The 17,319-nt window shown below is 52.1% G+C and overlaps 1 protein-coding gene across 1 annotated transcript in view; it reads left to right on the top strand.

Annotated features, from left to right (window-relative positions):
- Positions 1-17,319, top strand: part of PREX1 (phosphatidylinositol-3,4,5-trisphosphate dependent Rac exchange factor 1) — a 176,695-nt gene that overhangs the window by 143,885 nt on the left and 15,491 nt on the right. The window contains 13 exon segments of the mRNA XM_047744760.1: positions 524-609; positions 3,018-3,154; positions 3,865-3,958; positions 7,135-7,322; positions 7,617-7,778; positions 8,252-8,462; positions 8,874-8,995; positions 8,997-9,151; positions 11,523-11,729; positions 12,797-12,885; positions 14,177-14,259; positions 14,413-14,503; positions 17,012-17,148. Of these exon segments, the coding sequence (XP_047600716.1) occupies positions 524-609; positions 3,018-3,154; positions 3,865-3,958; positions 7,135-7,322; positions 7,617-7,778; positions 8,252-8,462; positions 8,874-8,995; positions 8,997-9,151; positions 11,523-11,729; positions 12,797-12,885; positions 14,177-14,259; positions 14,413-14,503; positions 17,012-17,148 (1,762 nt within the window).

Genomic DNA, 17,319 nt, shown 5'->3' with positions numbered 1-17,319 from the left:
GCATGGAAGCCACTGGGACAGTGTCAGCCACCGCACAGCCTCGGGCGGGTGCTGCTCACTCTGCTCTGGCCTCCCACTTGCGGAATGGCCCAGACCTGGCCTTTCAAATTGTGTTCTCTAGGGGACACTCGGCATTTTTCTGGAGTCAGCACCAAGGTGTTCTGGGTCACTTCTCACCCTCCCATCTGTGATTGTTGAACAAAATATTTGCTGCCCGAGGAGCTGGTTTGAACACCCGGGGGCCCCCTCTCACTGAGAGGGTGACAGAGAAGGCATTAGGAGGGTGACCTGGGATTTCTGTGTGTGGATTCAGTCTCCAAGGGCAGGACGGGTGGTTCTGAGTCATTAAAGATCCTGGGAGGTATGGGCTCCGGTTAAATGAGGTTTGTCTGTCTCTTTGGGAACCCAGAGTCTGGCATTGCTACACCTTTGGGCTGGATTTCCCCAAAGTCTGGGAGACAGGGGCTCCTGGGCTCCTAGGTAAAATGCTGCTTTCTCTTACTGCTGCTTCTACCTGGCGCAGGATCATCAAAGTTCCCGACCATCCAGAGGCTTTGTGCTTCCAGATCCGTGGAGCTGCCCCGCCGTGCGTCTATGCTGTGGGCAGAGGTGAGCCCAGCAGACAGAGAGGGGCTCAGATAGCTGAGGGGAACACATAGGGAATGGTGGGGACTATGGCAAGGTGAGAAAAGACACGCTCACTTTCAAAGGGGTTCATTTTTCCTTCAGCTCAAGCTCATTATGACCAGGTAGGAATGAGTTTTTAAAGGAAGCCAGAAGTGAGAATTTTGGCCAAACTTCTGGGGTCTGATCCAGCCAGAGGGCCAACAGTCAGCCTGTTCTCATGCTGCCTCCCCCTTGCATGCTGGTTAGAGGGCCACTCCCTCTGGGAGACAAGACCACATAGGTCTGAAGTTCTAGGCTCCGAACCCTCTTCGTATTTGACGTCTGCACTTTTATTTTATTTTATTCTTTTAGATTTTATTTATTTGACAGAGAGAGTGATCGCAAGTAGGCAAAGAGGCACGCAGAGAGAGAGGGTGAAGCAGGCTCCCCACTGGGCAGAGAGCCCGATATGGGGCTCAATCCCAGGACCCAAGCCGAAGGCAGAGAGGCTTAACCCACTGAGCCACCCAGGCGCCTTTGAGGGCCGCACTTTTGAAGTTGAAACATGAACTGTCCACTTTCATGGTCATAGTTGTACTTGTAACACGAGTTGATGAAAGAAAATGCATATCATGGCAGAAAGCTACCAAGAGTCTGTTAACTATTTTATTTTATTTTATATTTTAAAAGATTTTATTTATTTATTTGACAGAAAGAGACATAGTGCGAGAGGGAACACAAGCAGGGGGAGCTGCAGAGGGAGAGGGAGAAGCAGGTTTCCTGCTGAGCAGGGAGCCCAATGCGGGGCTCTACCCCAGGCAAATGCTTAATGACTGAGCCACCCAGGCGCCCCTCTGTTAACTATCTTATTTATTTATTTATTTATTTTTAATTTTTATTTTTAAAAAATATTATTTATTTATTTATTTGACACAGGGAGAGAGAGAGAGATCACAAGTAGGCAGGCAGAGAGAGAGGGGGAAGCAGGCTCCCTGCTGAGCAGAGAGCCTGATGCGGGACTCGATCCCAGGACTCTGGGATCAGGACCTGAGCCGAAGGCAGAGGCTTAACCCACTGAGCCACTCAGGTGCCCCTATTTTATTTTATTTTTTATATTTTATTTATTTGACAGACAGAGATCACAAGTAGACAGAGAGGCAGGCAGAGAGAGAGGGGGAAGCAGGTTCCCCACTGAGCAGAGAGCCCGATGCGGTGCGGAAGGCAGAGGCTCTAACCCACTGAGCCACCCAGGCGCCCCACTGTTAAGTATTTTAAAGGGTTTTTATTTTTTCTTTAAAGCAACAGTTCTGGACCACGGGGCAGTTTCACCCTGCAGGGGGCGCCTGGTGCTCTCAGAAGACTCTTTGGTTGTCAGAACAAGGGGTTGGGGTCCTGCTGGGCTCTCACAAGTAGAGACCAGGGAGGCTGGCATCCGGAGCCTGCATGGATGGGGAGGCAGGATGGGAGAGCACAGAAGAGACTCACCTGGCCCCAAACGTTGGCCTTGCAGCCGCAAGAGAAGAACAGGTGTTTGTGGGTGAACCAGGCTAAAACCGTAAAACAGCTAATATTTTTTGAGCACTTACTAAGAGCCGGGCCTGGAGCTAAATGCTTTACACTTTTAACTCCCCGAGTATCTCGAGAACCCGATGAGTACATATTATTAGCGTCCTCCTTTGACAGATGAGGAAACCAAGGCACAGAGAGGTTGGGGAGCGTGCCAGAGCTTACACAGCTGGTCATTGGCAGAGCCAGGTTTTGAATGCCAGCCCCTGGGTCCAGGCCGATAGTTGTCACCATCACACCAAATAGGCCCGATCTTCTCCCAGGCACGGATGGAGCTTGGTATTCATTTGTATTTCCAGACTCTTCGTATTAACCACATAAAGCCCTGGGGGCCAAGACCTGTAGTTTGGGAGTTGTGGTATGGCTGGAAAAGCATGCACTTGAAGTCTGGTTGACCTGGGTTTGGATCTGGCTTCTCTTCATCAAGTGACCTTGAGAGTCACTTTTCCTCTCTACACCTTTGTTTCCCTGTCTACAAAATGGGGCTGATCCGGTCACGGTATCACAGGTTGTCGAGGGATTTTAAAGGCGATGAACCCTGAGAGTGGAGTGTACCAGGTTCATATCCAGCTTTCCTTGCTATGTTGACCTTGGCCTCGCTGCTACTTCTCTGAGCCTCAGTTCCCTCTTCTGCGAAATGGGAATGCCAGTCCCTGTCCTGCCTCTTGGAGTGGGTTGGAGAGTGGCTTGAGGGCAGGAGGGATGGGGTGGAATGTCTGGGGTGTGTTTGGGGGGTTGGGGCAGTGCGTGGGGTGGGGGACAGCATTCATCTGGTTACTTGCCCTTGCCTGCCACTGCCCCATGCGCTCTGCCTTGCATCCACCCTCACACTCCTGTCCCCTTAGGCTCCGAGGCTGCTGCCGCAGGGCTCTGTGCCGGCCAGTGCATCCTCAAGGTCAATGGCAACAACGTGGTGAGCGATGGCGCACAGGAGGTCCTAGAGCACTTCCAGGCATTCCGGAACCACCAAGAAGAGGCCCTGGTGAGCCAGCCAGCAGCCGAGGGGATCAGGGAAGCCCTGCTCTGTGGGACAGGGAGCTGAGGGCCACCTCCTTCCTTGCGGAGAAGCCTGAAGGCACCACAGTGTTTGGGGTGGGTCGGGTGGGGCTGCCTACCATGCAGAGCTGAGCTGGGCTCGGGGTCTTGCCCGCTCTGTCTCCCTGAGCTGGAGGAGCTGGGCCGTGATACCTCACGGTCTCGATGGTCACAGCTGTGACATGGGTGTGATAAGACCCTCCTCTCTTACCGCATAGGCACATTCGGCAGAGAGTTGATGGTAAAAGTTGATGTTCTAGTTGGGGTGGGGGCCGGGGTCCTGGGGAGGGGGGCAGGCCTTCACTGTTTCATCTAGTAAGCGTTAATTGAATGCCTGCTATGTGCCTGGCATGTCTGTGGGCCCTGAGTCTGCAGGAGAGAGGAGGGGTTCTGCTACCATGGGTCTCACCTCTGTTTTCAGAGGCTCTCCCCGCCCTGGCTTCTCTGAGGAGCATAGACTCGAGGGTGAGGGCTGAGCATGACTGGAGGTCCCTCAGGAAGGTTCCAGAGTAAAATCTTGGAGGACTCTCAAAGGTGGTGTCACTAGCAGGCTAGAAGCCTGGGCTGTGGAGTCAGGGAACGGCTTGCCCCGCAGCCCTATCCTTTCCTCCCGGGGCTCCTGGGGTCGCAGCGCCCTCTTACTCTGCCCTCTGGTAGGGTCTGTACCAGTGGGTCTACCACACCCATGAGGATGCCCAGGAGGCCCGAGCCAGCCAGGAGGCCCCCGGTGAGGACCCGCAGTCCGACTCAGGTAATGGGACAGGTGGGCCATGTGGCCAAGACTCCAGCGGGGACTGTCCTCTTCTGTGTCCATGCTTCCCCCCGCTCCTGGCCAGGCTGTGGTGGTGCTGTCAGCTCTGTGTTCCTGTCTGCTCGTCGCTGTAACACTGAGCCACACACACACATTCATAATCCCACAGCACTGGAGGCCAGACGTCGACACTGAGTCTTGCTGGGCCATCCGCCAGGTCTCCACGGAGCTCTGTTCCTTTCTGGGGCTTGAGGGGAGACTCCGTGTACTTTCCTGTTACAGCTTCTAGAAGCTGCCTGCATTCCTGGGCACATAGTCCCTTCTTCCATCTTCAGAGCTAGTGGCGTTGGCCTGAGTCCCCCTCATACTGCTCTCTCTAATTCTGACTCTCCTGCCTCCACCTTCCCCATGGAAGGACCATATGGTCGCGTTGGGCTCATCTGGATAACCCAGGATAATCTCTTTAGTATAAAACCAGTCGTTTAATAAACTTAGTTCCATCTGCAACTGTAATCTGCCCTCCGCCGCCATGGAACAGCATACTTACGGGGTCCAGGGCTTGGGGCACAGTCGTCTGTCAGAAGCCAGTGTTCTGTCCACCACGAGCTCCCATCTTTATCCCTAGCCCAGCCTCAGCCCTGGGCTCCAGACCATCTTTCGACCTGCCAGCCCTGGGATGTCCATTAGGCACAGCACACTTAGCATGGCCCAAATTGAAATCCTAACCTCCCCCTGAAACCCCGTCCTCCTCTAAGTGTCCCTGGTCCATCCTTCCCAGATTCTCAGGCCCCAAACCTCAGGTGTGTCTTGACTGTTCTCTCTCTCCTCTCGCCCTCCACCTTAATCCCAGCAGCACACCTGTTGCCCTACCTTCCTCCTGCATCCAGAATCTGACCACTTCCCACCCCCTCCATCACTGCCTGGCCTAAGCCACCATCATTTCTTTCTTTCTTTCTTTCTTTTTTTAGGATTTTATTTATTTATTTGACAGATCACAAGTAGGCAGAGAGGCAGGCAGAGAGAGGGGGGGAAGTAGGCTCCCCACTGAACAGAGAGCCTGACGCGGGACTTGATCCCAGGACCCTGAGATCATGACCCGAGCTGAAGGCAGAGGCTTTAATCCACTGAGCCACCCAGGCACCCCACCACCATCATTTCTTACCAGGACCCCTGCACTAGCCTGCTCACTGTTTTCCCTGTCCTGCCTTACTTTTTCTTCCTATAGGCTTTTCTCAAAAAACAGAACAGAATCTTCCAGTGGCTCCCACCCTACTCCAGGCAAAGACCGAGTCCTCCTCTTTATGGTCTTCCAGCCCCAGCTGGGCTCTCCAGCCATATCTCCCAGCACTTTTTGTCTTGTGCTCTCTGCTCTATCCACTCCAGTCTCTTGCTCTCAAATACCAAGTGTATTCCTGCCCCAGGGCCTTTGCACTTGCAGTCCCGCCTGCCTCAAATACTCTCCTCCAGAGTACTTCTTACCTCATGCTCTTCATCTCACTCAGCTCTCTGCTCAAATGTCACCTCGTCAGGGAGGCCCCCTGAGCACCCTGGTTAAGCCCTTTCTTTTCCTCAGTGTCTCCTCATCCTATTTTATTTTCTTCACTGTAAGTATTGTTAACATATCATACAGCTGTTTGTCATTTGTTTTCCCCACTAGTGCATAAAATCCACGAGGGCAGGGTTTTGTTTGCTTTCTTCCTTGCTGGAACCTGAGCCCAGAACTGTGCCTGGCACATAGTAGGCACTCAGTGATTGTGTCATTTGAACAGTAGCCCGTTTTTGCCGATTGCTTCTCTGGATTCTGCCCTGTATTTCCACTGGGCTTGAGGTGGAGGCAGAGGCTGTGGGAAGACTAGGCGCTCTGGCTGCCTCTGCATCTGACATCTGTGGGCTCCTTGCTGGTACATTCAGGGTCAGTGAAGAATGGGGTTTAGGGGGTTGTTTGGGGAGCCATCCCCTTCCTGCTGAAGCACACAGCCTGGCAGAGGGGTCCTGAAGGGGACAGGCTGTTGGGGGAAGGAGAGGCTGAGCCTGCTTTATGCCCTCTGAGAGGCAAGGGCTGTGGGGCTTCTTCCCCAGCACATGGGGGACCCTGATAATGACGGTCAAGTATGCTGAGAGGAGCTGGCTGTTTCTAGTCTTCTGTTCAGCAAGGAGAAGCACCTGCTGTATGCCAGGCCCTGTTCTAGGAGCTGGGGGTCCATAAAAATATTGGTTTCTCTTTCACGTGCTATGTTCTGCCGGTGGGTCTAGTGACGTGGAATCTGCGTTGAAAAAGAGTCTGTCTCCTCCTCGTAGATACAACGGAAGTCCCAGACTTGACTCTCACTGGCCTGGCTCAGGTCACATGCTTGTTCCTTCAGTCTGGCTCCAAGGTGGACAGGGTTTCTGTCTTCGTGGCGCTGACATGAGGGGGAACAGACTGGGAACAGAAAAGCTGGCAGGCAGCGACACAGTATGGATGTGAGGGGGGACGGCCATCCTGGTGGGTGTGTTGAGAGGTGCTCTTTGGAGCAGGTATAAGGGAAAGCAGTTCAGTAAAGTGCCCGCTTCATTTTCTAGCTATGTCACTACCTAGCCGTGTGGCCTCTGAGGAATCACTTAGACTCTGTGGGCCCACGTTAATCAGGACTGAAACTGGGCTACATAAAAACAGTGGCTCAGCCAACTAAACATTGAGTAGGGTCAAGCCAGCTTCAGGTCTGGCTCCCTCCAGTTCTACATACAGTCTCGGGAAAAGTCTCTCTTTTGGTCCAGTTCTTGCCTGTGCTCCTTCTGTGTGTTCTGCATGCGGTGGTTCCAGCGGCTTGGAATCCCACTGAAAAAGGGAATGTCCGGTTCTCTTTGTAGATCCAGTGGAAGTCCCAGACTTGACTCTCATTGGCCTGGCTCGGGTCACATGCTTGTTCCTGAACCAATCGCCATGACTGAAGGGTGTGGTTAGGGCTTCCTTCTTCTGAGCCACAGAGACTGGGAATGGGGCACAAAGGTGGATTCCTAGAAGGAAAATCAAGGACAAGGGGTGAGCGAGAGTGGGCTGGCCAGAATGGGCAGAGCTGTAGCACAGGCTTCTCCCCACGTGTCCCATGTGAGCCACTGCGGTGCTGGTTTGGGGGGGTGGGCTAGCTGGGGGGTGGTGCCCCCTCCTCAGGGCTGTCTGTCCCTTCGGCTTCCAGCCTTCCCCCTGATGTCCCTGGGGCCCCAGCTGAGCCTGCATGAAGACAGCCCTGTGGTCACCTTGACTGTGGACAACGTACACTTGGAGCATGGCGTGGTGTATGAGTATGTCAGCACCGCAGGCGTCAAGTGCCACGTGCTGGAGAAGATCGTGGAGCCCCGTGGCTGCTTCGGCCTCGCTGCCAAGGTCTCGCTGGGCGCTGCCCTGCCCTGGGGGGTGGGGCACCTCATTCTCATTTCCTACAACTTAGCCTGGAGCCCTGACGTCTAGTTGCCGCCCCACCACTTGGCAGTTTGGGGATTTGGGACAGTTGCTTTTTCCCCCTTTCCTCTTTTCTCTTTAGGCTCAGCTTATTTATCTGCCGGTAGCAGACCCCATCTCACGGGGCTATTACAAGCCTACAGGGATCACCATAGAGAAACTGCTTAAGACCCTCCTTGGTGCACAGTGTGTGCTCAGTGGTGGTTCGTATTTCTACAGATCCTCAAGGCCTTTGCTGCCGATGACAGTGTCTTTGTGCAGAACTGTGGGCGGCTCATGGCCCTGAACAACAACATCAAAACCATGTCCCACTACGAGTTCCGCAACATCTGTGACACCAAGCTGGAGAGCATCGGCCAGAGGATTGCCTGCTACCAGGAGGTACTTGCACCCCAGAGGGTCTCAGCCTGGGCTGTTTTGGTTGTAAATGTTAAAATTCAACCCAACATAGGTTAAACAAACAGGAGTATTTATTGGTTTATGTTACTAAAAAGTCCAGAGGTGAACTTCAGGCATGGTTGTATCCAGGTGCTCAGCTATCACGCCATCACAAGAAGGTGGCCTCTCTCCTCACGCTTTTAGGGAGAGATGGTTCCTCAAGGATAGCTCAGAGCAGCTGAGGTGAAGAAATGAATGTGGGTGGGTAGTTGGAGGCCTCAGATTTCCCCATACCTTCCTTGAAATCTGGATGCAGTGAAAGGCAAATGTAGGGGAATTCACTTTTCTATTTGAAGCTATTGGCATTTTGTCTAGTTTTGGAATGTCTGGCCTAGACTAGGGTGAAGTGGGTGCTGGAAGTGGGCCGGAATTCCCAGACCCCTGAATCATGACCCCATATCCCCCACCTTTCTCAGTTTGCAGCCCAGTTGAAGAGCAGGGTCAGCCCACCCTTCAAACAAGCATCCCCGGAACCCCATCCGCTGTGTGGCCTGGACTTCTGCCCCACCAATTGCCACGTCAACCTCATGGAAGTGTCCTACCCCAAGACCACTCCCTCAGTTGGCAGGTCCTTCAGTATCCGTTTTGGTCGTAAACCCTCCCTCATCGGCCTTGACCCCGAGCAAGGTAACTGCGTGTGTCTGTTAGATGTTGTGTTCAGGTCTGTGGAAACATGTCCAGAGACCAGTAGTCCAGTACTAGAATGGTGGCTCCCCAGTTAGCCATCAGGGATCCAGGTTCCTTCTAGCCCACCATCTCTAGAGGTGGCTTCCTTCCTGAAGGATGCCTTATGATGTAAAACGGCTGCTGGAGTACCAGCCATCATGTCTGTGTTCCAGTCAGGAAAAGTTTCATGGTGGTTAAAAGCATCTCAAACTGAAACTTTCCTCTCCAAGTTATCTAGTCAATTAAAAGAATATTTAATAGAAAGTTTTTCTCATTCATTGGGATCCATGGAATAGGTTTGTATATTTCTAAAGGGTTTATGGGTGTCTGGAGGCTGTTTCCAAATGAGCTCCCCCTCTCCCCCCGCTGTAGGCCACCTGAACCCCATGTCCTACACCCAGCATTGTATCACCACCATGGCTGCCCCATCCTGGAAGTGCCTGCCTGCTGCGGACGGGGACCTCCAACAGCAGGTCCTCAACGACAGCGGCTTTGGGGTCTGCCAGTGAAACAGCTAGCCAGGAGGACCGGGGCCTGAGCTTCCTACTCAAACAGGAGGACCGTGAGATCCAGGGAGCCTACCGGCAACTCTTCACCAAACTGGACGTGGCCTTGAAGGAGATGAAGCAGTATGTCACCCAGATCAACAGGTGCGCCCGGCCCCAGAGGGAACGGGGGAGGGAGTGGGAAGGTCGGCATTTGCAAGCCTCAGCAATGTCAATGTTTTGGGTAGAATAACCCTTTGTATTGGGGGGGGGGTGCTGTGGGGTTACCTCATAGGTGACTTAGTGATGCCCCTGGTCTCTATCCTCGAGATGCTATGGCTCCCCTGGTCCAAGGTTGTGACAGCCGGAAATGTCCTCAGACATTGCCAGATGCTCCCTGCGGGGGGTGGTGGGGGGTGGGTAGAGTACCCCCCCAACCCTGATGGAGAACCACTGCTCTGATGAAATAATGGATGTGGACAGCAGTCACTAGGAGATGCTGATGCTATTTGGAGAAAGGTTTGGAGGGAACTTTCTTTGCAGAAGGAGAGACAGCTGGACATGTCCTTCTTGGTGTCATGCCACAGGACACACAGTGGAAATGTGCATCCTCTGGCCAGAGTCTGGGTCTAACTACTCAGCGACGGGATGTGGGGGATAGAGGATGCTGAAGTGGCACTCTGGGAAGGCAGGTGGCCAAATCCATAGGGTGGGTGATTCTAGAAGACAAGTGACCCAGTCTCTTTAACACACAAGTGGGGGTGGGTGGGGGGCAGCAGGTACAGGGAGGAAGAAGAGAGACTTGACACACACATCAGCCACATACGACATCTGGACCTGGTCAAGATTGTGTTTTCAACACACCATCTGTGAAAAGACACCTTCAAGACTGTCAGGGACATTTGAATGTGGGTGGGCATACGAGATGGTATTGGGGAATTACTGCTTTTGTTAGGTGTGGTGATAGCAGTCTGGTTATGTTTGCAAGACGGTTTCTCGGCCTTGACACTACTGGCATTTTGGGCTGAGTCGTTCTCTGCTGTGGGGCCGTCCTGTGTGCTGTGAGACCTTTAGTGGCCCTGTGGGCCTCTACTCACCAGAGCCCAGAAGTGCCCCCCTCCTCCCCCACGTCAGTTGTGACAAATAGAAATGTTTCTGGGCATTGCTAAATGTTTGCCTCGCAGGAAATGTGCTAAATTGCTAAACGTTTCTGGGGAGTGGGGGTGGGGTGACAGTTGCTTTAAAAGAAAGTCCTTACATGCTAGAGACGCACGTGGAAGTCGTTATGGGGGAAATTACACGATATCTTAGAATCATCTTAAATACTCCAGCGGAGGTAAAAGCAGTGGAAACAAGTGAGGAGACAGAGGTGGGCCCTGAGTTGCCAGGGCTGCAGTGGCCTGCTGGGTCCCTGGGGCTTCTCATGCTGTTCCTTCTACTTTTGTGGGAGTTGGAAATTGTCCACGATAAAGGAAAAATAATGTAGGCTCTGGCGGCGAGAGTCGTGTGACTGAGGCGCTTTGCCTGTCTGAGCCTCACCTGCAGGAGCCCACTGAGGGGAGGTGGGGTAGGTCAGCCGGGGTCTGATGGCCACCTGCAAGGCACCAAATGCTTTTCTGAACATTGTACGTTTTACATTTTAAGTCCCTTAATCTTTTTTTTTTTTAAAGATTTTATTTCTTTGACAGATCACGAGAGGCAGGCGGTGGGCGTGGCGGGGTGGGGGGATGCAGGCTCCCTGCCGAGCAGAGACCCCGATGCAGGGCTCGATGCGGGGCTCGATCCCAGGACCCCGGGATGATGACCTGAGCCGAAGGCAGAGGCTTAACCCACTGAGCCACCCAGGCGTCCCTTAGTCCCTTAATCTTGAAGCTGCCTAGGACACAGTTACTGGTATGACTCCATTTTGCAGCTAAAGAGACTGAGCCTCAGAGAGGTTAAATAGTTGCTTTAGGTCTCTAAGCTAGGAAATGGTAGCATTGTGATTTGAATCTGGGGCCTGTCTTAAAACCCTATGTGCTTAACCGTTGTATTCTGGGCCAGGGACTGACGAACTATGACCTGTGGCCCAAATCCAGCTCAGCCCACTGCTTTTTTTTTTTTTTAAATAAAGTTTTATTGGAACGTAGCCATGCCCACTTGTTTATATCTTGTCTGTGATGCTTTCCCACCACAGCAGTAGCATGGAGGAGTTGAGTAGTAGCAGACTGCAAGGGCCTGCAGAGCTGAAGAGATTTGCTCTCTGGGCCTTTTATGTGGAGTTTCCTAGTTGTGTTCTGTGCTTTTGAGCCTCCTGTGGCTTCGCGTGAAATAAACCTCCTGCCCCCTACGTCATGCCCTCTACAGGAGGGATGGTGTACGTGTATCTGCAGAGTTGCTGGCTGGATTTTCAGGGAAGGGATAGGAAACATTTGATGGCTCCCTGTGTTTTGGGTCAGAGGCCAGGCCCGAGGTCAGGGCCTTATCTGAGACCTTCCTGGAGAAGAATGAAGCTGGGGGGCCTGCGCCTTTAAGCTGACACTCTTTGGTCCCACAGGTTGCTATCCACCATCACGGAGCCCACCTCCGGTGGGTCCTGTGATCCCCCCTTGGCCGAGGAGGCCTCATCCCCCCCGCTGGTCAGTGACGAGAGCGAGATGGACAGGGCCGACCATGGAGGCATCAAGAAGGTGTGTTTCAAGGTGTCTGAGGAGGAACAGGAGGACTCGGGCCATGACACCATGAGCTACCGTGACTCCTACAGGTGAGGTCATCACGTGCGGATCATGTGGGGTTGGATGTGGATGGCGGGGGAGAGTTGAGGACACTGGTCCATTGGAAGTCGGAATCAGTGGGACATTTCCTAGAAAACAGTGGGATGGAGCAGTGTTTTAAACCAGTTGGTTCTGGGAGATTCTCTGAGCCCCCCAGAGCACATCCCAGATGCCCCCTTTGGCTCTCCTGCCCTGAGGCCAGCATTGCCAGGGCCTGGTCCCTTGTGGTCCCCTGTGGCCCCCATCTGCCTGTTTGGCCACAGTTCCGCTCTGCACTTGTTCATGGAATGTGGGCAAAGAAAAGGCCAAGGTCTGTGGTGTGTTTTAAAACTCAACATAAGACATATGGTTCCTACAATGAACACCAGTTATTTTTACTTGATGCAGGGAGGAAAAGAGTGTTTTTTCCCCCTTCTAACTCTGAGAGATTCTGAATTGTTTTCTTGCTGGTTATGTTAATTATAACCAGATCAGCAAAGTCCTAATTAGTGGGTTAAATAACACTAAAAACTCAGTTTCCCATCGTAAACTATATAGCGGGTAAATCGAATTTCTTGCCTCGAGTAAACAAGCCTGTGGTCTCCAGTGAAAGGTTATGTAATGTTCGACCATCGTAAATAAAATAGAATCTTACAGGGTGCGTCAGAAAACACAGAACTGGCCACATGGGACGAGAAAACCCTTCGCCCCAGTCCAGCCTTTTTAATTTTCTTTCTGTCTTCACAGGAGCCACTGGTCAGTGTTTCTGGCTTGGTGTTAACACATTGGGATGCTCTGGCTAACTGGGCGCTCTGTGTCCTTGGGGCCTCCTGTCCATAGTCCAAGAGTTCCATTCTTACATTTTGGGGTCCTGCGATTTTTCCCTTAATTGTCAAAAAGGTGAAGGGAAGAACTGTGAGATTTGGTCCCCTGTCCTTTCTGAGCTTACCCACCTGGACAGCCCTCCCTGTTTCTGCCACTGGGGGTCAAGGGGCCAGGAGAATGTGGGATCTGGGAGCTGGGACCCGAAGGTGTGCCCCGGAGGGTGACGCATCCCTTCCTCTCTGCCCCTTTGCAGCGAGTGTAACAGTAACCGGGACTCGGTCCTGTCCTACACCAGCGTGAGAAGTAACAGCTCCTACCTGGGCAGTGACGAGATGGGGTCTGGTGAGTGCAGTGGCTAGTGCTCCTGGAGAGCCACCTCCCCGCACCGGGATTCTGTTTTGCTATTTCGCTTTTATTCTATTACTTCGTGTAGAGTGGTGGCCTATTCCCTTTCAATCACGTAGTCAGCAGCTGTTTTTTGAGCACCCACTGTGTGCTGGGACCTCAGCCGTGAAGGGAAAGATGAAGGTCCTGGCGCTCGTGGGGCCCATGTTCTCCATGAACGTCACAGACCCGGAACAGTAGAGACATACGTGATGCCCTGACGGACGGGGGTGTCGGACAGTGATGTCACTCGAGTAGGGTGACCTGACGCTCTCTGTAAAAATGACGCATGCTCAAACCAACATTTCTGATGACCCAGAAAAGTGCAGAAGAAGTACACAAAAGTAAGTCAGAGTCTCACCCCGTCCCCCAGAAGTGACCGGGGGTGGTATTTGGAGATGACTGGTGAGCGCGTATTTCTGCACAGATGGATGTGTGGGTGGATGGCCAGCTGGACACACAGACAGAAACAATCATTTATAAATGAGACTAGACTGCACTTGCAGCTTTCCCTGAAGGGCTGAAATTTGTTTTTATTTTAGTTTCATTGATTACGGCCTTTAAAAAAATCTGTTTTGGGCTTAGGTCATATATCCACACGGTTCCCATTTCAGAAGGCACGAGAGGGTGGGCGATGACAAGCCTCTCTCTCGCCCTGGTCACCCGGCCGCGGGTTCCCCAGCTCCCACTGTCCCTGCTGCCTTCTGGCCTCTTCCCGAGCTAGTCCGTGCCTACACATTTCATTGTAATTATACTTCAGTCCGAGAGAAGAAAAAGAAGCTGGAGTATAATTGACGATATTGCTAAACTTCAGATAAATGTTTCATCACGTAAGATGTTTAGCCACATAAAGTGTCCCTGGGGAGGTTTTAGGCAGGAGCTTATGTGTGGGAGGTGATTTAACTCAAACAGCTGGGAGATGAATCTGGAGACTTGACATCCAGCTCCTTTTTCTCTGGCCCTCTGGCTCCTCATTTGCAGAATGGAGTAATGACAATGACTTGCCATTGTGTAATGCTTTAGTTCCTGGTGTCTGTTTTGTCTGTTTTGCGGATGAAGAAATTGAGGCTCAGAGAGGGCAGGTGATCTGCCCAGTGTCACACAGCCAGGATCTGAGTCTGCCGACTCCAGATATGCCTGGGGTTTTGGAACTCTGTTGCTATACCGCCTTCTTGGCAAAGAGGTTGGGAAGGTGTGGATGAATGGGACAGGGATAGTTGGTGGCCATGGCTTCTTCCTAATCTTCCAGGGGATGAGCTGCCCTGTGACATGCGGATCCCGTCAGACAAGCAGGACAAGCTTCACGGTTGCCTGGAGCATCTCTTTAACCAGGTAGGACCTTTGTCCCTGCCCCCGGCCTGACCTCGGGGTCCTCCCATCACCCCTGGTGAGAACAGAAGAGCCAGGAGCTGGGGTAGGGGCTGTGGGTCACGTCCCCTGGAGGGCTGAAGGGGCCAGACTAACTCGGAGCTTCCTGCTGCCCAGGTGGACTCCATCCACGCACTCCTCAAGGGGCCAGTCATGAGCAGGGCTTTTGAAGAGACCAAGCATTTCCCCATGGACCACAGCCTGCAAGGTGAGCAGACAGGAGTCCCAAGGCTGGGAATGGCGTCTCGCCCCCAGCAGGGAGACAGCCTGCCATGGGGAATGCGTGCCGGATGGGGCAGGACACCTGGGTCATAATCCCAGCTTTGTCCCTCTCTTGCCCCCTGGCTGTGGGCTAGTCCTGGGGTCAGCAAGTTCAAGTTCAGCTCCTGGGCAATATCCACCTGTAGCTTATTTTATTCTCAGGAGCTGAGAGTGATTTTTTTTTTTATGAAGAGTTGTAAAAATAAAGACGGAAACTATTTGTAATAGACCACATGCCTGCAGAGCCTAAAACAGTTCCTATGAGGCTCTTTCCAAAAAAGTTTGCAGACCCCTGGACTGGTCCTGAGCCTTTCTGGGGCCTTTGTCTGTGTGTTTGTAACATGAAGGGAAGGACCAGAGCAGCTTGCTAAATTCCCACATCCCCTCCTTCGTCATTTTAGCTGCACTCACAGATCCTACCTACATCTTCATGTTTTTTAAAACCATATTCATTTGCTGTCTTTGTTAGCATTGACATAACTTTTCGTGAAAATATTTCCCTTTTAAAAATTTAATCTTGAAAAGAGCTTCTTTAACTTCCCTGTGTATGAGGAAAACCAGCATAACATACTATGAAGTCATGATTACCATGATGCTAAATCCACTGGAAGCATCAACAAAAAAAAGGTCATTATACTGTCATTAGGTATGCCGTGGCCCGCCCAGAGCTCTTCGTGCTTTCCTGAGAGGGATCAATGAGTTAAAGAAGCATTCAGGATTTACTGGAACCAAATCGACACTTTATTCTTGAGAATAAAGAATAAATGATTGAGAGAAAGAGATTTGACATTTGTGTCCTCCCACCAGCCTTTTCTCCCATTTGCCCAACCACCTATCATCTGTGTACTTGCCCACCCACTCGTCCACATACCATACATCAATCACCCATCCACTGTCCATCCATCCACTGACTCATCAACATGCCCCCATCGACCCACGCATCCACCTACCATCCATCCACCTACCCACCATCCACCCACTCGTACTTTCTTATCCACATACTAACCCACCCACTTACCACCTATCCACTGTCCCTTCATTCGTCCGTCCATCCACTGACTTATCTGCATGCCCGCCCAACCACCCACGTACCCACCCACCCACCATCCATCTACCAACTCATCCATGTGCCTATCCACCCACTCACGCGCCATGCGTCCATCCATCTACCTACCTGTATACACACCCACCCACCCACCACTCATCCACATGCCTACCCATCACCCACCACCCATCCACTGTCCATCCATTCATCTGTCCATCCACCCACTCATTTACATGCCCACCTGCCTACCATCTACCATCCATCCGTCCACCCACTTGTCTAAACACCTACCCATCCCCACCCATCCACTGTCCGTCCATCCATCCATCCATCCATCCACCCACTCATCCACACACCCACTCACCAACCCACAATCCATCCATCCATCCATGCATCTATCCATCCAGTAATTCCAAGGAACCAGCTCATGCCAGGCCTTGTGCTGGGTGCTTGGGACCCTGAGATGGATGTGATACTGCCCTGACCTCAAGGAGCTCTTGGTTGAGTGCTAGAGTTGCTCCTTAAATAAGGGTGGGAAGTGGTGAGGCGTGGGAGTGTCGTAGGTCCTCTGTCCCTCCTGCTGTCTCATGATCATCTCTCCCAGGGATGGGCCTCAATAAGCAGAAATGTCAAACTCAGAAAAACCACAGATATCTCAGAAACCTGAGACCTCATAGGAAGAAAGAGGAAAAGGATAGGGGCCTGGCCTTTGAATGGTCCTGCTGGGGCCAGGTTCAAATCCCATCTCTGTCATTACCCAGCTGTGTGACTTTAGGCAAGTTTCTGTGCCAAGACTTCCCTCTCTACATAGGGAAAATGTTATAACTCATGTGCCAGCTTGATTGTGGCTGTGAGGAGGTAGTACCTGAGAATTTTTCCATGACCACGTCCGGGCTTGGGAGAAAAGTATGTGGTGATTGATTTGTGATGTCTGCATTGGATTGGTTATAACTGTGAGAAGCTGCAAGCTCAGACTAGAGGGAAGGAATGTGGAGATTGATTAGTGATGTCTGCCACGAGTGCGGTACTATGAATCAATAGCATACTTCCCATGGATTTGCCCTCCATGGACCAGTTAATTCTAAGGAGTCCTGCCAGCATCCCTTTTTTTTTTTTTTTTAAAGATATTCATTTATTTGACAGAGAGAGATCACAAGTAGGCAGAGAGGCAGGCAGAGAGAGAGAGGGGGAAGCAGGCTCACTGCTGAGCAGAGAGCCTGATGCAGGGCTCTATCCCAGGACCCTGAGATCATGACGTGAGCCAAAGGCAGAGGCTTAACCCACTGAGCCACCCTGGCACCCCCTGCCAGTATCCTTGATCTAGGATCCTGAGCTTTGGAATCTGGTGATGGGCTAGAGGCATTTGTGCCATCATTCTTCAAAGCTACCTCTCTCACTTTCCTGCCCCAGAGTTCAAACAGAAAGAAGAGTGTACAGTCCGTGGCCGCAGCTTGATCCAGATCAGCATCCAGGAGGACCCTTGGAACCTTCCCAACTCCATCAAGACCCTGGTGGACAACATTCAGAGATACGTGGAAGGTGAGTTGGTCAGGGAAGGATGTTTTGTGGCCTTCGGTTCTTAACGTGGGATGTAGAAAGATCAGGAATGGGTCTGTCTTATGTCCCATGTCTGTCCATGCCCAGGGGAACAAGGAGAGCAGGTGCCCCTTTCTCAGCTGAGTGTCCTGCCCTGGGCATGGCCCTGGGCCTTGTATGAC

Source organism: Lutra lutra, chromosome 9 (genome assembly GCF_902655055.1).
Source record: "Lutra lutra chromosome 9, mLutLut1.2, whole genome shotgun sequence".
NCBI lineage: Eukaryota > Metazoa > Chordata > Mammalia > Carnivora > Mustelidae > Lutra > Lutra lutra.
Note: the sequence above shows the minus strand (reverse complement) of the source record. Positions and strands in the feature narration are given on the sequence as shown.